Source organism: Condylostylus longicornis, unplaced genomic scaffold (genome assembly GCF_029603195.1).
Source record: "Condylostylus longicornis isolate FDR11 unplaced genomic scaffold, ASM2960319v2 ptg000022l, whole genome shotgun sequence".
Lineage (NCBI taxonomy): Eukaryota > Metazoa > Arthropoda > Insecta > Diptera > Dolichopodidae > Condylostylus > Condylostylus longicornis.
This window is the reverse complement of record NW_026577991.1, coordinates 613,367-639,539: the sequence shown is the minus strand read 5'-3', so window position 1 is coordinate 639,539 and position 26,173 is coordinate 613,367. Positions and strand designations below refer to the sequence as shown.

The window sequence follows — 26,173 nt, the reverse complement described above, 5'->3', positions numbered from 1 at the left end:
TTTTTTAATTTTTCAGTTCGGATCAATTTCTTATGTTTAAGCGGGCTTTACTTGAAGACAATTCTCACATTAGATACATTTACGTTATGAAAGTCTATTAATTGATAAAAATTTTGGAAACAATACTGACTTTGCTTCAATTTAAATTTGTAACTTGCTTCAAATTCAATAACCTTGAAGCTCATAATTATTCATAGCTGACAATTATTCACAGAATTTTTTCAATCTGATTTTATTTTAAGAGTTCGACTTCACTTCTCCAACAGGAACAATTTTTTTCCTAAAAAAAAAGGGATTATTAAGTTACTGAAAAATAAACTCGGGAAATTTTTAACCTTAAATTCTTTAAAAATCAATCAAGTCTATTAAAAACGTTAAGACTAGCAATTGTAAAATAATATTAAAGAACTATTAGATTGCAAATAATTATGTTTATAGCTGTGTTGTTTTCATACTTTTGTTGGGTGTACTGATACATTAACAATGAATTTCTAATTTAAATTTTGCAAAATATTTTAAAAATAAACGATATAGGTGTATTTCATATAGCAACAAAGTATGCATTTTCCTTTCAATTAAAAAAGATTATACATTTGAATACTGAATTCAAAAAAGTTTCTTTTACATTTTTAACGATTTTAGGTGTAAAATAGAAAAATGGTTTCCTGAATAAAAAAACTTTTTTTGCGTTTTTCTGTTTTTATATCAAAAGTTCCGTTTTATATACACATTTAAAGTTGTAGTAATAATAAACTAAATAACGGTTTCAAGGTGGGGCAATCAAATTCAAAACCATATATGATATTAAAAAAGATATAAATTAAAATTTATATCCTGCATGTCCTGCATATCCTGTTCTAAAATTTACTTTAAAACATATTACGTACATAAATATACATTGTATATACATATATGTTAGATGTATATATTTAACGACATCATATATGTAGATATAAATTTGATTCGTATTTAGCAATGACGTAATCTTGTAAAAGAATTACAAATCTTACTTTAACCAATATAGAAAATTTTTATTGATCAGAAATTTTTTTTGATTTAAAAATTATTTAAATTATATTTTTATTTGTAAAAGGTTATCTGCTTCTATAATTTAAGTAAAACCAATTTTTTTTTCTTTTCAGATATTCTCTATTAATAAAAATGCGAACTTTCGACAAAAATATCAAAATGACTTTTAAAAATTTTGGAAATTTAGATATTAATTCAAAAGTCGCCGTAATATAGGCCAAATAAATAACGCCAACAACTCGTTTCAAAAGACATGACGTTCTGGTGGTTACGAAATCACAGCTGTGTTAGCAGTCATCGAATAAGGAAATTCGAAATCAATAGCAATAGTTTACAACAATCAAATATTTTTCTAAACAATAAATTAAGAATAAGTGATTTTACATTAACATATATTAAAAAAAGAGCTGATTCGATAGCTAGTAGATGAATAAGAGGGATGCTTGAATTTATGTAGCGGTAAGTTGAATATTAATTTTTATCAAATTTTTTTTAATAAATTTTTTTTTTAATTAGTAACGGCCCTATGGTCGGCGAACGCGATAAAGACCGTGAAGCGGTGCGCTGGGAACTGGGCGATTCGACACTGCCCCAATTAAATAATGGAGGAGCACAACAAATGGTTGGATCAATATATGGTAGTGGTCAGCAACCAATACAACAACAACAGCAACAACAGCAACAACCACCACCACCACCACATCAACAAATATTACAATCACAACAAAACCAGTTGTCTGGATCAACAAATCCAGCAACATTACAACAACAGCAGCAACAAGCACAACTACAGCAACAGCAATTTTTACAACAGCTACAAAATCAAACTTCAAATTGGATTGAAAATGAAACATTGGGTGGAATACTTAATGAAAATTTACAAACACAACAACAACAACAAAACCAACAATATTATGATACCAGTGATATTAATTGGAATCGTAATACAAGTAGCGGAGGCGGTAGTAATATGGCATATGGAATTAGTGCTAGCGGTGGTGGTGCGATTACTGGAGGCGGTGTTAGTGGAATTACTGGTACGGGTACAACTAGTAAAGAAGTTAGATATGCTCCATTTCCAGTTACATCACCAACACATTCAAATCATGCAGCTTCCCAGGGAACAGTATTGCAACGGACACATTCCAGATCAATGTCCTCCATACCACCAGAACCATTTATGATAGCACGGTCAAAACAAATGAATCGTCGCGTTACTATTAATGTTGGTGGTGTTAAACATGAGGTATTATGGCGTACATTAGAACGTTTACCACATACACGTTTAGGTAGATTAAGAGAATGTACAACACATGAGGCTATATCAGAATTATGCGACGATTATTCTTTAGTTGACAACGAATATTTCTTTGATAGGCATCCAAAAAGTTTTAGTTCAATATTAAATTTTTATAGAACTGGTAAATTACATTTAGTTGATGAAATGTGCGTTCTTGCATTTAGTGATGATCTTGAGTATTGGGGCGTTGATGAATTATATTTGGAGGCATGCTGTCAACATAAATATCATCAGCGTAAAGAGCATGTACATGAAGAAATGCGTAAAGAAGCTGAGAGTTTACGTCAACGTGAAGAAGAGGAGTTCGGTGACGGTAAATGCGCACAGTATCAAAAATATTTATGGGAATTATTAGAAAAACCAAATACAAGTCTTGCGGCGAGGGTAAGAAGATTTTTTTTGCAATTAATTTTGAGAAAAAAAAACCAAAAAAAAATTTGTTTTTACTTAATAATTTTTTTTTTCAAATAATAAAACTTTTGAAGAAAACAGTTTTTCAGGTCAAAATTAAAGCAAATGTAAAAAAAGTAATATATTAAATGATTAATGTTTTTTTTTTTAATTGTTTTTTCTTTTTTTATTGTTTTTGTTGTGAAAATGTTGATGTTTTCTTAATTTTTCATACAAGCGGCCAATGTTTTTCATCAAAAAAAATTTCAAAATACTGAAATTACTTGATTTGTTTTCTCTTTTTAATTATTATTATATTTTTTTTCCTTTGTTCTTTAATAATCTATTACTTTAGAAAAACCTTGAAATTGAATTAAACAAAAAAACTAGTTATATACCGTTAAAAATAACAGGAAATTATTTTTAACGCTCCTTAATAAAAAAATATTATTGGAGGCACAATGCTTTTTAATTTTCAGTTTTAATTTATTGTAAGCAGCAAAAAAACTCTTTTCTAATAAGAGCCGGAAACAAAAATAATTTCAAATAAAGAAATTTATCTAATATTTTTTTTCTTAAATTTACATTTAAATGATTTTAATTACACCATAGTTCAATAAACCATGATCTCCATCTTGATCTCCATTAATAAACCATGATCTCCATTTTTTTTGAAGATCTTGGTCAAGAACTTCAAAAAAAATTATTAACTCAGCATGCACCTAAATACATAAGTTTTTAAATGTCATTAAATTTTTCTAAAATAATAATTAAAATAAATGCAGTAAAAAGATCGCAAGCAAATGCTGTTGCATAAGAACGACGTGCGTCATTATATTGAAATTTTATAGACTTAAATGATAATTTTATAATTTGGGAAATGTATACCGAAGAGTTTTAGAAGATAAATTACTTACTACTCAATAGAAATTTCGTATCATTATGTTAATCCTTTAAATAACTTCTTAAGATAATTTTAAAAAGATCAGATGTTTTGCTAGTGTATCTATCTACATACTGTGTATTATACTTATAGATAAGGTATAATATATATTACTTAATTTTTATGGTATCTTGAATATTACTCAGAAAAATATATGGTATGTGTTTTAACGGATTAAAGCTTAAAGGTTTTATTAATCAACATCTTATTTTAAATTTACTTTTTAAAGCTCAATTTTTTTTCTTTTTAATCAGCACATTTTTATATTAAAACTTAATAGTTAATTTAGAATAGTTTTTGATACCGATTCTTTGGTGTTTGTTACCATTTTCGAAATAAGTGAAAAGAGCAAAAAAACTAGTTAGTTTTTTTTATTTAAAGGAGTATTACAAATTAACATATATCTTAAATATATATCTGACACATAAGTGCAGGTTAAATAATAAAAAAATATACTTTTATTTATTATATAGGCAATCTTTTAATAATTAAAATCATTTAAATTGTAAATAAGACTTATGTAAATATTCTTGTAATATAAAATTATTATATAATTTTAATTTAAAAATTTCTTTTATACTCTTTAATTATATACTTGGAATAAAAACGCTAATGCAATATTTTTTGCATATAAATAAAATATAATATTCTTATATGATGTTTAAATGTAAAAAATGCAACAATTATAATTTAATTTAAATTCATATGTATACTCTAATGAATTTTACATGTTTCCATGTTACTCTATTTACTTTTTATATAATAGTCTTATATATATTCAATTTTAAATAATAAATTTTGTTGCAAAATAAAACCAAAGCTTAACGCTATGTACATATGAAAGCTACGTAATTTAATGTCAATTTTAATTCAAATTATTTAAACTCTAATTTTAATTTTGTTTTTTTGGTTTTCCTCGTCGTTATTTATTACGAGTGTACATATAATAAAATTTTTTTATAATATTTTAAAATATGATGCTTTTAAGATTTCAATATAAAAAAATAATTTAAATCTAAATTTAAAGGACAAAAATTTAGATTCGCTTTTGTAAATATAAGAAAAAAGACCTTATTTCCAAAAAGTTTTCTTTTCGAAAAAAACTTTATTTGCGTTACAATAAAAATTAATTTGAAATAAAACCTATTGATTATACTTTTAATATTTCGAAATTTATTGAGTTTAATTATTTTAATTTGCTTTTAATTTTTTTATATTCTAAAATTTTAATTTAAATAAACAATGAGCGATATTTTTTTTGTTATTTTGTATTAATTTTTTTTTAATATTTTCATATATAAAATATACACAAAATATCTACAAATATTTTTTTTTGAAAATCTTGATTTTCAATATTTAATTTTTTAATTTGAGGATTTCAACATATTTTTATTTAGTCATTTGAAGCGTTAAAACCATTAAAACCATATTGTTCTACAGTACAAAAGAAACACTTGAAAAAACTACATAACTTGATTGACTTAATCGTAAAATTATAAAATTATTTAACAAATTTTTCAATAAGATTTGAATTTCTATCAAATTCTAAGACTACAAATTTAAATTTATTGAAAACTTCAATGTCTTTTCGATTTATGAAAATAAAACGAAAAATTTAATAATATGCAATTTCGCTCATTTCAAGTTATGTGTTCTTTTTCTTTAAATTTTGTAAAACTTTAAGACTTTGGCTGAGATCAAACATATACATACACCGTCTTATATACACGAATACAAACAAATCCATTACAAAAAACAAAAACTTAATTTACATACTTACTAATAATATTTACAGCAAGTAAATGTTTAACAATCATTTTATAAATTATTAAAATACATTTGTAATAAAATTCATAATTTCAATTGATTATTTCTCTGTTTTTTTTTTTGAATCAGCGTCAAAAATATATAGTGATTTTTTAATTTTTTTCCTTCTCCACTCGGCTAACGCAATCCCGCATTCTTAGACATTCCGATATCTCTGAACCAATATGAGAAATTAATTGTAAATAAACTTACGTGTTATAAATTATGTTCAGTACTTTGACAAGCAGTCTTATATGTATTATTTTTGCAGTTTGTTTTATAGCTGCAACTGCATGTTAAAGTTTTTAAGATATATGCTCAGATATGAACTCAGTTTTGATTTTACGCCTTTTGTCGCCTTTACAGGATTTACTAGAATAAGTTTCTTTAAAATTTTCCTATTATTTCAACAAAAAATTTAAATTTATATTTCAGTGAAATAATAAAATATTTAATTTTGTGATTTCATTTTTGAAACTTTAAAAAACATACAATAATCTTAGACTTTTTGACTACTGAAAAAACTTTTTTTTATGCTAATGCAAAATTTTTAGTTTTTGCAGCTGAGTTTTCATTTTGTTAGAAATGCGATTCGTATCGCATTATCAAAAACACTCATAATTCTTTTTTGCCGATTTCCATAACAAAAATGACTCCCACGTTACCTTGTTTGAATCCCTTAATTTAAATTTGCTTAATTTTGAGTTCTTTTTTAAATTCATTGCTGGCATTTAACACGTTAACCGTGAACATTTGAGAGCCAATATTTTACTCCACCTTAGTGTGGATGGTATCCATTCGTACATAAAATCGAGTCAAACAAGGTGTTATTAAAACACCCTTCCATAAATAAGAAGGCACTAAACGCTGTTTATACATAATATTACAATCACTATATATTTGTAGAAATTTTTATTTTTATATACACTAATAACTTACTAATCTATACAATTTCTTTTTATGTTTCTCCTTTTTTTTGTTTGTTTGTTATTTATTGTGTTAAATCATAGAAACCACGTGTCTGTTTTGTATTTTATACTATTTTGTTTTTAGTTATTTTTATAATAATTTTTTTAAAGGTTGTATTATAGTTTAATTAATTATTTTATTATTTTTAATGTCAATTAATTAAATAAAAAAATATGGAATCTCATCTTGTACATTAAAAATGAATTTTTAAGCAAAAAGAAATTTATACATTTTTATTTTAATATGTTGTTTGGGTTAGCATAAAAAAATAAATAATGAGCAAAGTATTTGACACAATAACAAGTTTCCAATTTCGACGTTAAATAATAACTACCCAAAAACTGAAAAAATCAACAGGCTGAGTATTAAATAAACAAAAAATATTTTTTTGTACTTTTATTACCTCTATTTTTTTAATATTTACCATTATTAATAACAAAAATATAACTTTTTAGAACTTATTTTCTTTTTTTTTTGAAATCATTAAATACTTTATTTAGAATTTTAGAAATACATATTTATATAATATTTAAATATATATATAAATTAATAATTTTTTTTGTTTCTTCTCCATTTAAAAATAAATAAAAATATTTTTTACAAATTGTGATTTTTTTTACTAATAAATACTATTTTTTTTATATTTTTCTTTTTACATATGTATATTTGATGAAAGAAAATAATTAACTTTTTCTCTACGATTTGATCCAAAAACAAAAAAAATTAAAAAATGAAACGTATATAACGATAATCTGAAAAGTATCTATGAAATAAAGCATTTTTTTTATTTTAAAATAAAAAAAAAATTAATTGCTTTATATGAATATTAAACAAGAAAAACAACTCATGACTTTTGAAACAAAAAATAATTTTCATACTTTTTTTTTTGTTTCAAAAAAAAATTAAATAAAATTTGTTTTTTTTTTTTTTAATTGGTAATTAAATATTTGATTGATTTTATATATAATATATACTAACATTTTATAAAATTACTGTATAAATTGTTATAGATCCGAAATTAAAATGTTAAAAGTTTGAAAATCCAATAACCGCACTTTTTTATCAAAAAAAAAAATACCAAAATAAAACTTTTAACCAACATTTAAATTAATTAATTTAAATTTGCAAAATAAAAATCAAAGTTAGTATATTATTATTTTTGAAAAACAAAAACGTTAAAAATTAAAACAAGAATCCGTATACAAAACAAACAAACAAAAAACATAAATGAGAAAAGATGGGAATGGGTAATAAAGTGATATGACCAGACAGGCAGGTGTGCTGTAGAAATCCTCGAACTGCATAATAAGAACTCCGGGAAGAAGCAGCCAATATGATTATTTTATCAAGTTATATTTTACAATGTTCAGTAATTTAAAATTTCGTAATATATTTTTAACTCATTTATTTAATCAAAAAAGAAATATTTTGAAAATTAATTTATAAATAATAAAAATAAAAATATAATTGAAAACAATCAAATGTGGGTGCTTCTTCTATAAACTTTTCTAAAATAAACACATTAGTTAAATAATTTTTTGGTAAATAAATAAAATAAAATAAAAACCTTTTTATATCAAAAGATTGAATTTTTTTACATTATAAATAATGCGGAATTTCATTTTTTTTTATTTTTTGTAATACATTTAACATAATAATAATAGAAAAGTTTTTTCGGAGTACTTTCATATATTTTTATATAATCATATAATATAATATATATATATATATATATAAATACATTCAATTTTGATTTTTGAGTAATTTTTTCTTTTTTTTTTTAATTTTGTTTTGTTTTTAATTATGTCTGTTAGTATTTTCTTATTTTTTTATAATTTATATATTATATTTTTATATATATTTGTTTATTATTAATTTGATAATATATTTATATTATATATCGTATATTATATATATTGAGTATTACATTTTTTTATAAATATATATAATACTCAATAAATCATCATTTGTATAACCCCCGCCTCAACATCCTTGTGTTGTTTTTTTATTACGAAGAAGCTATATAAAAAGAAACAAACAATATTTTAAAATGAGAACAAAACATATGTTTTCACTTACTATTTATATTATATTGTTCGTAATTAACATAAAATATATTTGATATAATTATTTATATTATATACATACATATATATATTATAATCGTCGTTAAATTTTTTTTCATTTTCGATGTTTCGTGATATTGTAATTTTATTAAATGTTTTTTTTTATAATTTTTTTTTTAATATATGTTACATACATATAATATATATATATATATATATACATATATATATATATATATATATATATGTTGTTTTAATATGGGAAGTATATACGTATATATTATATATATATACTACAAAAAATTTTTACATTATATGTTGTTTTTATATGTTTAAAAAGAGCAAAACGAAATTGAGAATTCAAACAAATATATGCTTATATATAGATATATTAAAGTTTATGATAATAAATATCAAAATTATATATACATATATGTATATAGATATATAATTTTTCAAAAAAATACCCAAATTTTTGTTTTTTAGAAAACTTTACATTAAATAAAACAAATTGAAACTTCAATATTCAAATCTAAAATTTTGTTAATAAAATTTAATTTTAGTATAATTGAACATAAACTAATTAATTTACACAAAAATATGATCCTAACATCAAATTTATACCATCAATTTATGAAATCACTACTTAATTTTGAAACATATATGTATGTACCGTGCAAAAGAACTTATGTACATACATACATACATACATATAGAAATCTTCAACTGAATATTAAAACTAATTTCATCTTTTAAGCTCAATTTCTGGTTTTTATTCACTGCAAAATTTTAACTTTGAAATCTTGACTATAGGATAAATGTACATGAACTGAATATTCAAGTTTGGAACATTTCTATACTAGTTGAATAAGAATTCGTCCTTATGGATGTGAAATGAATCTAAAAGAAAATTAAAATAATCGTTTAAAGATAGTATTTAAAAAAAACAATTAATTTTTCGATTACAAAATAATATTATTTTCACTTTTCAAATGTTGAGATATCTTAACAAATACATAATTTTATTTTAATAGGTAAACAATTATTATTCCCACAATAATTGATACCGACATAATCAAGATAACCAAATTGTTAAAACATGCATTAATAATTTATTCTATTCATTGTAATTCTGTATAAATGTGTTTATATATTATATACATACATAAAATTTTCTTTATACAAAATATTATTAAACATATGTATATGTAAGTATATATTATTAAACTTTTGATTTAGTTCGCCATTTTGTTATAGTACGTTGATGACAAAATTTTTTTTGTGTTTTAAATATCACGGCTACTTATTATTAATTTTTCTTCCGTTCTTAATTTTTTACTTACTTATTATAGTAATAAAATTATTCAACACAAATATATATATATATATATATATATATATATATATATATATAAATATATATATATATATATATATTTTAATCTAAATTTAAATTTATAATAAATTGAAACTGAAAGCTTTCAATTTGAAATATAGTAATGCATTATGACATTAACTTTATATAGTGTTAGGACATTCTCTTTATTCTCAATTTTAATATTTTTCAACAATTTGACAATCACCGAAATATTAGTATATTCCATTTAGTCTCTATTTTTGGTTTAGTTTTCAAAATATGTGTAAAAACAAAACAAATATTAATATTTTACAATAATACATATACATATTTCGTAAAGTTGCCGTAAAAATAGAAAATTGCACGAAAAACAAAAATATTTGATTATAATTTACAGTTTTACAATTTCTACAGAGAAAGAACTTATTTGATTGATATACAGAGTAAGAATAAGAAAATTTACTAAAATGTAAAATTAAAAACAAAACAAAAATAAAAAAAATATTTAAAATTTTAATAAATTCGTTTGCCACAATGTTTTCAACTATTGTTACTACATAATTATATGCTTGAGAATGATTTTCTAAAGTATATGAACGAACTAGGAAATGGTAATTGTAATTGAAAATGAAATAAAAGAAATGTTTTTTCTTTCGTCTTAAAAAATTATTTTTTTTAATCTTAATTATCCTAAACGGTATATATACTAAAATAATAGCACGTCTGATCGGACGGGCTTTTTTTCCAAAAAAAAAACAATAATGACATACATACTTATAAAACTTAAACAAAAAAAAAACAAACGAAATGTCGGAATTTTTAAAAGTTTTTTTTGTATATAATTTTTATACTTTTTTTATTTTAAATTTTATTTATTAATTATATAATATTAAAAAAATCAAAGATAAAATTAAACTCCTACAAATTTTCTAATTTTCATTAAATACATTAAAAAAAAAATTATCTTATTTATATTATGTAATTTGTTTTTTAATTAACAAAATTATACCAAAAGTTAGCGGATTACAAAAAAAAAAATACAAAACATATGATTCGATAAATATGTACCAATAATTTTGTTGAAATGAATTTAAATTTAGCTACATACTAAACTGAATTTAATACAAATTATTTTTGTAGTTAGATAAATGTTTCATAGAGATAGAAGATGAGTAAATATAGAAAAATATTAGTATAATTTTAGATATTATATAATTAAATAAGCTTAAACTAAATAACATTAAATGATCGGAAATAACGCGTTATAAAAAAAACACGGCAATTGTTCGGACTTTGACTTCAATTTAATAACTTTGAAAAATGTATAAAAAATTTTTAATTGAAATTCATTGTCGAACAACTCTTAAATATTGTTATTATTTTGTTTCTTAGCTTAAAAATTTACTCGATCATTTAATTGCATTTAGAATAAGTGTCGTAATTTGGCTTTTCGAAATACCCCTTTATTCATTTTTCTTTATTTTGTTCTATTCAGTATAATTTAGTTAATTTTTCCCATTTTTTATATGAAATTTTTAATTTTTTGACATATATATAATATATTTATAACATATATTCTATTAATTATAATATATATGAAAAGTTATTGTTTATTTTTCATTATTTTAAATATGCGGATAAAAATTCGCTTAACTTACAAACATTATATTCATTAAAATTCAAATACAAAATGTAATCGAAGGTTGAGTGTATAAAATTAATATTATACACACTGAAAAAGAAAAACTTAATTATCAATCTTCGAATTCCAGGATTTGATTCAAATTTTGTTGCGTGAAAATTCTTTCCCAACTTGCGTATTCTAATATTAGTATATTATATACTTATATATATAGTTGCATATATATAAAAATATATACATGACTTGATTATATACTTATATATATATATACATAAAAAAGTAAAATAACTTATTTTATATTTATAGTTAAATAAATATAATTATTATCCGAAATTTTCGCTTGATTTCTTTAAAAAAAATTAAATATTCAATGTTATATATACATAAATTAAATTTGTATTGTTTTTCTTTTGATTTAAAAATTATATTTCATTAATATTTGCTAAAAAAAACTAAGCCGTTTATAGTAATTATAGTTTTCTCAATTGAAAAATTATCAATTTAATGTAAATATGCTCGAATTTCTATGTATAGGACATATATATACAATATGCTATAAATTTAATGCAAAATTTTATGAAAAATTATAAAAAAAACTTATAATATTGCTTTTATTTTGAATATTTTGCAGTTATATTGTTATTTTCTTATACAAAAAGTTTAAGACTGAACAACAACAAAAGAAATTTGAAATTCGTAAAATTAAATTTTTTCAGTAAATTACTGCTATTGGTATCAAAGTTTATACCAGATTTTCGAAAAAAAACTTAATACTACAAATTTTCTGTTTTGACATTTTGAGCAAAAAACAGTTGCGTGTTGTAATTTTAAAGAAAGGAATAGAATTTTTGATTGCATCAAATATGATCGTATTGACAACACTGGAAAAATAAGTAATATATCAAAAATTTATATTTATTTTTCATGTAGAAAATTGATTTGGAAATAATTTTCAATTTGTTACATCTTTTCAAAAATAATTTTATAATATAGTATATAGTGTTGTCTTTACTTTATTATAATTTTTTTTTTGTATTTATTTTTATGTTTTAATATCTTTTATTTATAGATATATAATTAAAAAAAGCCACTATTAGAAAAACGCTTTATAATTAGATTTATATTTTTTTTATTTGATTTTATTTTAACAACAAAAAAAAAGTTTAAATTCAGTTTATTATGGCTTAAAAACTTTGACATTTTTATTTGACAGCTACATGATACAACATAAATATGAGACAAATTAGTATATTTAACAATTGAAAAAAAAAACTTTTAAAAAGTTATAACTTTTTAACAATATAAACTGTTTTTGTTTATAAATATATATACAAAAAATATATGTATATATTTACAAATACAATTTCGTAGTTCGCTTTTATGTAAAATGTTTATCCTTTGCATACTTCTACAATTTGTTTTATTCCCTTTTAAAGAAAAAGTAAATAATAATTATTAATTTAACATTTAAATAACTTATTGTAATTTTTGAAAAAAAATACCTTTATATTTATCACTTAAAATATATGAAGGTAATTTGATAATAAGAAATGAATATTATGTTGTGTGTAAATAAAATAACAACCGAACACTAACCAAATTTTTTTGATTTATTTTGTCATATTTCTGTTTACATTTTTTTTGTTTATAAACACATTTTACATACTAAGCACGTAATTTATGTTTTTATTACATTGAATTTATATATGTATGTATATACCTAAAAGTATTAATAATTTTATTTTTGTTAATTACTTTTCAATTTGAGGGAAGTATGGAGTCTATAGGCTTTTCTAAAATAAATTAAAAATTGTTTAAATATTTTTGTTAAAAATGAACTCACTACACTCATTTGATAATGATAACATAATATGTTGTAAAATTACGATAATAATTTTTATAGCGAAGCAAAAATTCTTTTGTAAATTTGGTCCGTTTTCATGATGAATCTTCTCTACAGCATAGTTCTGCAGCTACATAACGTATATTTTCTGACCTTAACTTTTACAATTGAAATGCTATATAAGTTGTCTGTGCGTTCTTAAAGAATTTACTATAAATATTAAAACTCACTTTACAAAATAAAGCAAATTAATATAAATTATAAGTTAATTTGTACAATATAAGACGATTTAGTATAGTAATTCTACTTTATACAAGGCTGCATACATTTTGGATACATTTTTTTCTCGAAATTGGATACATTTTTTTTTCATCGAGTGGGAACACTGCAAGTGACAATACAGGGAAATAAATTGGTCCTTCATTAAAATCAATATAAATGTAAATTAATTATTTTTAGAATTTAAATGGTACGAAACAACAAAATAACTTTATTACTTGTTGCTTTTCTAAAATGTATACTATATAATTAATATATAATCTAAAATGTACGCTCTAAAATATATACATAATACTTAAAGGTATATTTTTTAAAATTTTTATATATTCATCAAATTACGGTATTAATTCCGATAAATTAAATTTTAAAATATGACATTTTATGTTGATTTATTATTATGTACATGCATATACATATATAAATAGTTCGATTTTTAAAAAAGAAATTTTAATATTTTTGATGTATATATATACTTACAATTTTTGTTAATATTTTTAATTTATACATTATTTTACATAAAGTTTTATTCGATTGATACACATTCTTTTTAACATATTACAATTTTTAAATAATTATTATTGTTGTTAAATCATAATATATTTTAATAATTTTTAAATCATAATATACCTTTTGTAATATTTCATCTATATACTTTATAAACACTTTGAAATTTTCACTAAACACAAATATTTATATTATTCACTATATAATATTCATTTACAAACAATTAAACATTTTTTAATTACTTTAAAAAATCTGTAAGTACACGCAATCATAATTATATTTATTCAAAACAAATAAATAATAATGATTTTAAATCAATAAAAAACAGATTTGTATTAAAAATTATAAAATATTTGAAAAAAAAAAAATTAAATTGGAATATAGAAATCAGGACTAAAATTAAAAAGAAAATTTAATTGTGATAAATGAAAAAAAAAAAACAAAATACTGATTTCTAAAATTTTACCGTTTTTATTTTGTACAAGTATAATAAAATTTTAAATATTAAAATTTTAATTGGTTTTGCTAAACAAATAAAATAAAGAATATATGCAAAGTTATAAATACAAAATCAGCAAAAAGATTTTCATAAAAATAATTACATACATTAATATTTTATAAAATAATATTTTATAAAAAGAAAAACAATCAAAAAAATTCGCTCATTGCTTTCAAACAACAAATATATTGACCCAGTACCGGAAGTTCTGCATACTTATACATATATAATGAATAATCTTAAATAAAATATTAAGGAAGGTGTTGTTGGATTTTTATCGGTACTCTCATATTACACAGAATTTTTTTTTAATTTCTTTCTTATTCTTTTATATTACACCACCCCCACTATTTTTAATGAAAGTCCTTTTCATCAAAATGCAATTCCCAATATATGTAATATTATAAATTGAAAAAATTATGGAATACAACAAAATCTCTCTACAATCTCTTCCTGATAATTCTACAAAATACAATTATATAACTCCTATACAACATTAACAATAAATACAATAAAAGAAAAAACGTCAATAGAGCTATAACACCTTGTGACTACGTACAGTGGTCTCCATGGTAGATCTGGACATGAGAAAATTCGACATATTATAAAATAAATAAAATATTTTATATATAATTATTATAAAAAAAATATTAATATTGTTTTTGAAAGTCAAAAAAAAGAACTTTAAAACAACAAAAAATTTCAAAAACAAGTTCAAAAAAAAATAATAAGAAAATAAAAGTTTGAAAATTGAAAAAATATTTCGATAATCTCAACATAAACATGACAAAATTGCCGATTCGAAAAATATAAAGAGTAATGGTATTTGTCCACTTAAATTTACTTATAATGTTTTAAATATATATATTAATTTATAAAAAAAATTATATTATTTTATCCAAACATTATTCGTTAAATTTAAGTGGCATTTATTATTTTTCAAAACAACAAAATAAAAAAAAAACATAACAAAAATATTCACTAACAAAATCTATGATTTTTCTCTTATTTTTTTTCAATACTCTTATGATTTCTCTTAATTTCTTTAATTTGCGTTTGTATTACAATAAAATATTAATAATTAGTTAATATCCGAAATTTATTGGAAACTAGTGTAAATATGGAGCAAATATATTCATAATTTTTGAATAAAAATTTTATATACATTAAAGCTTCTTTATATGCTTAAAATTTTATTATACATATAATAAATAATTAAAAATAAAAATATAAATAGCTCAAATATTACAGAAATATAATTAATTTTAAAATGCATATATGTATAAAAGCATGCCCTATATACAAGTGCTATATTTATTAATTTTTAAGCAAGCAAATTTACTTATCTCGCTTTTGAAAACCTAAAAAAAATTTATGATTAATTCAGATAAAATTAAAAAATTTTTAAAAAAGAAAAGAGACAACAATCACAGTTATGCATAATAGGCTTGTGAAAAAGTATGAGCATTAAAAGCAAAAGCAATTTTAAATATTTGTGCAATATTATTGATTAAAGTTAAAAGAAGAAAAAATTATATTTTTTTGAATATTTTTATTCTTTATAATAAAAAAAGCCGAACTATGACTTATGAATTCTCCATTTTATACTAGTTTCAAAATCTTCCTCTTCTCCTGCTCCCTCTCTCTGGTTATATATTTCGTAAAATTGAACATCACTTTCATTATCTCACAGTTAATCTCAAAATTCTAACACATTTTATAATTTTATTACAATTTATAGAGTAGAAAAATATATTACATATAAATCTAATACATATGCATTATTTAATTTCAATATAAAATAATTCATATACGAAAATTATTCATTAGCTTAAAATATTTAGATGATTTTATTTTAGTTAGAAGTTCAGAAGAAAAAACAATAAATTAGAAAAAAATTAGCATTTTTTTTTATTTTGCCAAGTTTTTTATTTCCCGATATAATTTTACTTTCATTATTTAACTATGTTTTATTTTGTATAATTTCCAATTAGAATCTATATTAGAATATTCATATTATTAATCTGTAGTATTTCTCCTTTTTTTACATAATATGGCTATTCTATTTATTATGAAATTTTTATTTTTTCTCTTCGCTCTTCATTTTTCCAATTTAAAATTCAATGGAGTCCAACTATTTTGCATAATGCGATTTTTTTTATGTTTTCATTTCAACTTTTATGTTACTATTATTCATATTTAATATACATAACGTATTATATATATTATATTAAATACATAATATTAAATGAACCACATTAATAATTATATACATATATGTAAAAATTACATAAATATAATGTAAAAGTAGCTTTGATTTGAAAATGATCGTCCATTGTCTTCAAAACAAAAAACTATTTATCATGCATAATAATATAAATTGTAATAATTGTTAAATTTTTATGAACGCGTAAATAAAATATTAACATTTATTTTTTTTTGAATGAAAAATACATACTATATAATTTTTTCTATATAATACATAATATAATAGCTATATATCAATGTTGCTTTAAGTATATTAAGCCTTATTTTTTGTGTATCTCCCTTTTTTTACCTTACCGAGTGTAAAGAAAGTGAGTAAGAAGCATAAATTTGTACAATATAATTTTCAAAGGAAACTAATTTTTATCGTAATATAATTCTCATTTTTTCCAAAAATATAAAAAATTTTTCTCCTATTCAGTCTCTTTGTTTTTGAATATGACGACTGAAGGGCACTATGACAAGTTCAGTAGATATATATGTATAATTAATTTCAAAATATTTACTGAAGCTAGAAAATTTTATTTTTAAAATAAAAATTTTTTAATTAAAGTAGTAAAAATCCTAGTGAGTTTAAAAGCGACTAAAATATGTGACTGAAAAAGGGAAATACTCAAACAAATGGCTATTAATAAAAAAAATGTTTATTTTATAATCTGTTGTAAAAGAACACACGTGTAATATGTCGATATTTTTGCAAATACTTAAATAAATAATTTTGTTGCGAATTTATATTAATATATATTTTAAGATTTTAATTATTTGCCATTTTACCTACACAGGTGATTTATTCATAAAATTTCATTTATGAATAAGGCGAATTTTTAAAATTACAAATTTTAAAAATAAATTCTCTTCAAAATCGATGTTATATTCATATACAAGTACTCAAATTGGTATATAATATTATTATTGCTGTTATACAAAATATAAAATTTTTTATTATCATCGCATATATTTTTTAGACCATTGAATTTAAAAATATCCTAGAACATACATGATTTTGTGTATTGATTTCGACAAAAATAATTTTAAAATTTTTGACTGCAGACCCGAAACTTTATTATTTTTAAATATTTTAATCTCATCTATACAAATGGCCATTAAGATTTTTTCTACGATAATAGGTTCTTCCATAATTTCCTTATATATACATAAATTACAATATTTATAATACAATATATAAAATATAGGGTGGAAAATTGTACGTTTTAAAATAAATTTATATACAATAATTTGAATAATTTTTTAATTATTTATGTATAAATATATTTCATATATTATTTTATATCGTACAATTTTCTTATTTTTTCTCTTAATTGGTAATATTTGAAAATTTATAAGTCAATTTAAAAAAGCTCTCCTTTAGTTAAATTTAAAATAATAACAAACCAAAAAATGTAAACCAAAAAAAAAAATGTTTTTTTGTTTTTTAAATTAATTTTTTTAATTGATTTTGCAAAGAAATATTGCTTCATTATCATTTCAAGTCATTATGAATTTGACAAATTTTTATATTTTGAATAAGATTTCCTAAAATATTAATTATTTTAAATAATTTTGTGACTTTAAAAAAATTTTCTATAAATTATCAAGAATTATTTCTCTATTAGGCAAAAAAAAATAAATGTGTTTTTCATAAAAATTTCTTGTGAAAAGTTTCACTTCAGTTTTTATTTAAAATTCATTTAACAAAAAATATTAATAAAATTTGAATTGAACTCAGTACCGTACTCAATTTAGAAAGAACCTATAACTATAATCAGTCTAATTTATTGAATTATATGTATACTTATTGGGCATTTTCTTGTGTAATTTTTTTAAAATTTAAATAAGTGCATACATTTTTGCATGCATTTTTGCATGCGCTGAAGTTGTATATTGCGGTAATTTTTACTTTTTGAATACAAATTGTCGAATTGACGTTGTACTATTTTATTTTTACTAACAATTTATTGAAATACATAATGCCTACTTTTTACTTAGTTACTTGTATCAATTGATAATGTATAACGCGAAAACAACGAAATGTCAACTCTCATATAAATTTTGTATCTTATAAAAGTAATTTTTCTAAAAATGCAATATTTTCAATTCTATATATCTGGCTTGAAATGCTATAGATTTTGATTAGCAAAATTTTTGAAATATTTTCAAACACATAAGTAACTTCCGAAATACGTAATTTATTTTCAAAACTAAATATTTATTATTAAAACTAAATAAGCATAAAAGTGCCATTCAATATTTAGCAAACTGTATTAAGAAATTAGATTGATTATAGAAATTCATTAATAAATAAAATATACTACGTTAAATCTAGCTAAAATTATTTTTGCAGAATAAAATAGTGATTTTTGAATATATTACTTTGAGTAAGTTTAGTTTTCAATTAGAAGATTTTTTTTTTTGCTTTTTATATTAAGTTTATTTGGTTCGAATTGGAAATATCTTATTTAGTTCTAAAAATTTCTCAATTTCTACTTTTGCGTACTTATTTTTATATTCGCTTTATTTTTACAATAAAAATTAACATTTCTTTTAATTATCAATTAAATTTTTTTATGAAACTTTACACAAGCATAAAAATTTGAAGCTAAATTATTTTATAGTAAATAAAAAATCACTTTCCTTTTTTTTAATATAGAAAACGAAAAAAATAAGTCACGGAAATAGTAATCTCACTCTGTGGAATATAGAAATATTCACTTTTTTATCAAACTCACACACACTCATAACACGGAAAAGAGTGAATCATTTTCACATTTTCTCACTAATTTTTTCTCATCAATTTCCCAATAATTTCTTTTTTTTTATGATATTATGTGTGAAACACAGGAACACTCTAACACACGTACACTTTTCTTCATATAAGTATTAAATTTGTTATCGTAATAGCTAATTTAATTTGGCATTTAAAATATAGTGTTGTAATGATTTAAATTATTTTTTAGTATTGCAAAATAAACCTTTGTGAAAGTAGTTAACATTGAATTTTCGTCATTACATTCCATTACATTTATTCGGTAGGTTAATATTAATTCGATTCTTATTATTTTTTTTATTTTCCTTTTTTTTCTTGGTTTTTACTTGTTGAACTTTTTTCTTAATTCGACAACAAGGCACTCTTGAACTTTAAGTACAAGGAGAGAACAATTCGATTATATAAAAAAAATAACATAAAAGAATATACATACATATTATATATGTATTAGAAACATACAACATTTAAACGTACATTTTTGAAAACATCTTTAATATAAAGAAAATAATCAAAAAGTTATAGTTCAAAATTAATATACAGTTAAATATATTGAAATTTAGAAAAAATCTTAAAATGTAAAAAAAAATAAATGAGGAATTCATCGCAACAGCTTTGCCAACAATCTTCTACAATGCAAATTACATACAAAATGTATACCTACATACATTTGAAATAGGTCTATATACAAACATATATAGATATATTTTCTATAAAATTAGTTGCAATATTTTCTTTTTCATATAGCACTTTCTTAGGTAGCTTTCCTATTTGCAATTTTTCCAATAACAAACAAATAATTCAAACTAAAAATGTTTTCGAAAAGTTGTAATTAATTTTTTTTCTAATAATTAAGCCTATGTTTATCATCCTTTTTACCTTTTTGTGAATTTTTACCTTATATAGGAAAAATTTTCTTTGAAAACAATTTACTTATCTATGTAATATCTTTAACGTACTTAACGTATTACACACTCTTTTTATATACATTCATAATATACTCGTATTATTATACATACAAAAAAAAAAACTAATATTCAAAAACAAATGACAGTTTTTTCAAATTTTATCTTTCTTTTCTATAAATTTAAAACAAAAAACAGGACTTTTGAATTTTTTTATTTAAAATATTCCTTAAAACTAACAACATTTACATTTAGAAAGGCATTTTTATTAAAAATCGTTACTATATATAACGTATATATATATATAAATAAATGTGTATCCACATATGAGAACATGAAATTAATTAAATAAAAAACTTAGGTTAATTCTGTTAAAATTGTGAAAAATAGTTAAACAATTTAACAAGAAAATTAATATTGAAAGTGATAGAAAGTTTAATCAAGTTTTTCGTCTTCTTTATACTTTTGAGTGTTTTTGTAATATTTTTTCCGAAATGTATTTAAAATTGTAAATTTAAACAAAAACCGTTCAGCCTAATGATGTGTGTCTATGATAAAATATCACTACCACTTGATGAAATTCTCAGAACAGTCACTATTAAAGATGAGATCAATTTTAATATTTTTAACTTTTACGTGCCGTTCCCCGTTTTCGAATTTGTATACATATTCTATAATTTATTATACATTTATGTACCTGTTTCTAAATAGCTTTAAACGATATGGTTTAAACGATAAATGGTTTAAACGATATAACCATTTTGGTTATACTTGAAATTTTTTATATAACTGTATATAAGTTAATAATAAGAAGATGAATATCGTAATTGAGATGAGTGTTGAATAAAAACACATATAATTATATTTTTTACAAAAAAGTAACTATTTATGCCATATATAGATTATTTGAATACCTTTCTGAACAAATCTCAATTCTCACCATATTAGTTTCATATTATGATATATTTATTGTGGCGTGTATATAGTAGCGTATATTTTATGCCTTTCCCAAAATGTAACAAAACCTATACATTTTTTACAAACTTCTAACACTTAAAAATATAAGAGTCAACTACAAAAAAGAAAAGAATAGGCAAAAACGAAAAAAAATTCTTCATGAAGAAATTTATATGTATAACAAAAGCACAACAATAACAGAAAAAAAAAAAACAAAAACAAAGAAAATCAATTACCATTACAGGTAATCGCGGTGATATCTATCCTGTTTATAGTCCTGTCTACCATAGCCCTGACGTTGAACACCTTACCACAATTACAACATCATGTCGATAATACTTCAGCTCCTCAGGATAATCCACAATTGGCTATGGTTGAGGCCGTCTGTATATCATGGTTTACATTAGAATATGTGCTAAGATTTAGTGCATCACCAGATAAATGGAAATTTTTTAAAGGTGGCCTTAACGTAATAGACCTGTTAGCAATATTACCATATTTTGTTTCATTATTTTTATTGGAGACAAATAAAAATGCAACGGACCAGTTCCAGGATGTGCGCCGGGTGGTGCAAGTATTTCGCATCATGCGCATCCTGCGAATCCTTAAGCTGGCCCGTCATTCAACGGGCCTGCAGTCATTAGGTTTTACATTACGTAATTCATATAAGGAACTTGGTCTACTTATGTTGTTCCTGGCAATGGGCGTTCTCATATTTTCATCATTAGCATATTTTGCTGAAAAGGATGAACCACAAACAAAATTTGTTTCAATACCGGAAACATTTTGGTGGGCGGGTATTACAATGACTACTGTTGGCTACGGGGACATCTATCCCACTACTGCACTGGGAAAGGTTATTGGTACTGTTTGTTGCATATGCGGTGTACTGGTTATCGCTTTACCTATTCCCATCATTGTTAATAATTTCGCTGAATTTTATAAAAATCAGATGCGTAGAGAAAAAGCTTTGAAACGTAGGGAAGCTCTGGATCGTGCTAAACGTGAAGGTAGCATTGTATCATTTCATCATATCAATTTGAGGGACGCATTTGCCAAAAGTATGGATCTAATAGACGTTATCGTTGACACGGGTAAGTTCAATTTTTTTAAAAATAAAAACAATTTTTTTGTTTAGTTTTTTTGTTTTTTTTTTTGTAAACTTTTGTTTTAATTCTCTTAAGCAATGATTTTTTCAAAAATAAATAAAATAAAATTTTTCAATCTAACGCAAATTTTTTATTTGTTGTACTTTTTTTATAAAATAAATTTTGTAAATGCAAAAATTAATATTTTTCTTTTGTTTTCATAAAACGAAATTTTTTTGCTCCTCTATTGGTTTGTTTTTGATTTTGCTTGTGTGTGAAAAATTAACAAAAAAATTTTTTTTAACAATTTCAATAACTTAATGCATGCTCTGTAAAATAAATTTCGAATTTGATTAATTACATACATATATTCAAATATATATATATTGAAAATTCGCTTAATTCGCTAATTACAGTGCTTTTTTTGTAATTGATGTACAAAAAAACGTTTGTGAACTTAAAATTTTCGTATTGTTTTTTTTTATTTGGCAACTTATGAAAAGTTTTAAAAATGCTGTTTCTATAGTTAAAAGATTTTAAGATTTTCTCTCGTAAAAAACTATAATTAAATATTCAAAAATTTAATTATATTTAAACTTTTCTTTAGAATAATAAAATATTTATATAGAAAATATAAATCCGGAATAATCTTCACTCCTATATGAACAGATAGGCAAGTCATAGAAGTCAAGTCAAAGTTATATAAAAATTTTTATAAAATTGTTGAAAAAATAATTTAAAAAAAAATCATTTAATAGGGATTTTAATGGCACTTTCTGTTATCTGCATGGGAAATTGCTTTTATATAAATTTGAATAGTAATTATTTATTTATACATAGATAAATCAACAAAAATTAGTAGAATGCGCCTGAAAATTGAATTTTAATTTAAATGTAATAAAAATTAATTTTTTTTATTTTGGTCAATTCTTTTAATAATTAGAAGTTTGAGAAAAATTTTACAGTTATATTAAGAAAACTGACTAAAGCTTTTAAAAAATTTATACATATAATTTACAAAAAAGAAATATTTATATTAAATTTTTTTTTAATACATAAACAGTTTTTATAGTATATTTTTCTTATTATTATTAATTAATTAATATATTAAATTATTATACCGTTTAAAAATTAAGTTTATAATTCCTTATATTTTATGTTATGAGTTTTATTTTAAATTTGTTATATACATACATATATATTTTATGTAATATATAATATATACATATACATTTTAAGAAATTTAAATATTAGCAATATAATTTAATAGCAAAAAAGATTGTGTAAAATACATATAGATCTTTTCCCAATATGTTAAAGTTTTGAAATTCATATTTCAATCGCTTGCAAATTTTGCAAATGATATATTAGAATTACTTACGCACAATCATTTAAAAAAAATTGCAAAAAAAAAACTACCAAAGTAATTTTCAATTGCGTTGGCCACGCTTCGTGATCCCTTTAATTGTGGCAATATAACCAAAGCGCTAAGCGGCACCGACGAACGATTCCCGTTTTCTAATCTAGAACAACACTAGAACGGTAAAACTAACTGTATAGTATTTTGCATGTAATAAATTCTGACGTAAAACTTAAATTTGTGACTAACACCCATTGCAAACTATTGACATACTGGGAAATGAATGCCAATGTTATTTACATAATACCTACACATAGATAAATGTATATACATAATATGTATTTTATATATATAGATAAGTATTTAAATATATATTAAACTCAAAAAAGTATAATAATTAAATAAAATAAAAATATAGTTTGAATTTTATTAAATGCAATGTAAATATAAATTTTATATATTTTAATATTAAACAAGTTTTACTAGAAATTTATTTGAAAAAAAAGTAATGTTTTCAACAAAAATAAATTTAATTTTCGTGCATATGTTTGAATGATTAGATAATTATAATGTGAAATGGTTGAGATATTATTAATTTTATGTTTTCTGAATAAATAAAATATTGGGTTTTTTTTTTGTTTTCTATAAATCGTATAATTTAATAAAATTCCTAAGTTTTAAATATAAATAGAAATTCAAAATATTAATATAATGAAATACATATGTACATAAGTACAAGCAGAAATAAAAACAAAAATGAGAGATACGAGTATGTATAATGTTAAAATTTCAAAAACACTGCACTTTAATCGTAATACTCGTATTTCAACCAGTATTCATATTTCATAATTATGCAGTTGTAACCTCTTTGATAGAAGAAAATATGCATATACATAGTTGGGATAATAAATTGAAATATCGAAATATTTACATATTGATAATTTGGAATATGTTGTAAGGTTATTTCATTTCATTATGAAGACAGTACAAATTTATTTATGTTCTTTCAATTTTGTTTAAAAATTATTTCACTATTTTATTCTTTATTACCGACAGAATATATAGACTTAATTATAATTGAGAAAAAATGCGTTAAAAAACTTTTCTTCAAACACTTACCGTCAATATTTTTACTTTGTGTAATATTGCCAGTGTTTTCGTAAGTAGACAAAAAATCGTACATATATTTTACCAAGTTTAAATATAAAATTTACTAAAAATTACAAATTCCTAATTCTTAAATAGTATATTCGTATTGAATAGTATAGTCTGCAATTATTTTAACTTTTTATCTTATTATAATTACATATACTTTAGTCATTTAAGTCGCAGAATATTCACTTAAAAACTTCTAATAGATTAGCACTTTATAAGCAAATTAAAAAACGTAGCAAAAATTTATATGAACAGTAAGTTATTTGTGTGTGTACTTAAAATAAATAACTTTATTCTATAACATTATTCTTGAACATAACAGTATATGAATTTTAAAGGTATTGCGTCTCCGCCCGATTTAAAAGAAATCTCAGATATGGACAATCTTTCAATTTTTCTGGACAAAAATAAATGTCCTAAAAATATGGAATGGATGAATGAGGATGATTTGGAACTACAATTTATTTTGCAGGTGGTGAATGCGGAATAATTAATAGAGAATAATGAAAATGCAAAGTAATAATAACTAAAATGTAATATGTATAGTTACACGATTGTTAATTTGTTAACACGATTTAAAATATTAAAAATTAAAGTTCAATTAAATTCCCAAAGAAGGAAGAGATTGAAAAAATTACTTATAAAAAAAACTACTATACCAAATCTTTATTTTTTCGATTAAAAATCCTCATCATATAGAAAAAGCTGCTACTCTTGATAAAGATAAAGATTCAAAAATTCTTCTAAAAGATACATAAGCAATCGCTTTTATGACAGATGCTTAGTCTAGCACTCCTTTCCTTCTAAACGAGTTTGTGCCAGCCATGCTCGTTATCAAAATAAGAAAGAGTGCACAATAGAATCCACTGAGACAATCCCTACCTCTTTACAGAGTCACGTGTCCGTTGCAATTCGTTAATTCAAAGAATTAATCACGACACAAACTTTTTTTCGTTGTATTTCCATGGCAATTTCGCCGTTGAAGCCTATGTATTTTTAAAACTGCAAGCCTGCGATTCACCTCCATATGCGGGTGACAACATTCAGAGATTAAT

At 21.7% G+C, this 26,173-nt stretch overlaps 1 protein-coding gene across 7 annotated transcripts in view; it reads left to right on the top strand.

The window, feature by feature from the left end:
* LOC129606973 (potassium voltage-gated channel protein Shab) overlaps positions 1-26,173 on the top strand; it is a 202,648-nt gene that overhangs the window by 139,929 nt on the left and 36,546 nt on the right. For all 7 annotated transcript variants that reach the window (XM_055517636.1, XM_055517638.1, XM_055517632.1 and 4 more), the window contains exons 4-6: positions 1,143-1,488; positions 1,546-2,713; positions 21,760-22,609. In XM_055517636.1, coding sequence (XP_055373611.1) covers positions 1,556-2,713; positions 21,760-22,609 — 2,008 coding nt within the window. In that variant the 5' untranslated portion in view covers positions 1,143-1,488; positions 1,546-1,555. The remainder of the gene's footprint in view (positions 1-1,142; positions 1,489-1,545; positions 2,714-21,759; positions 22,610-26,173) is intronic.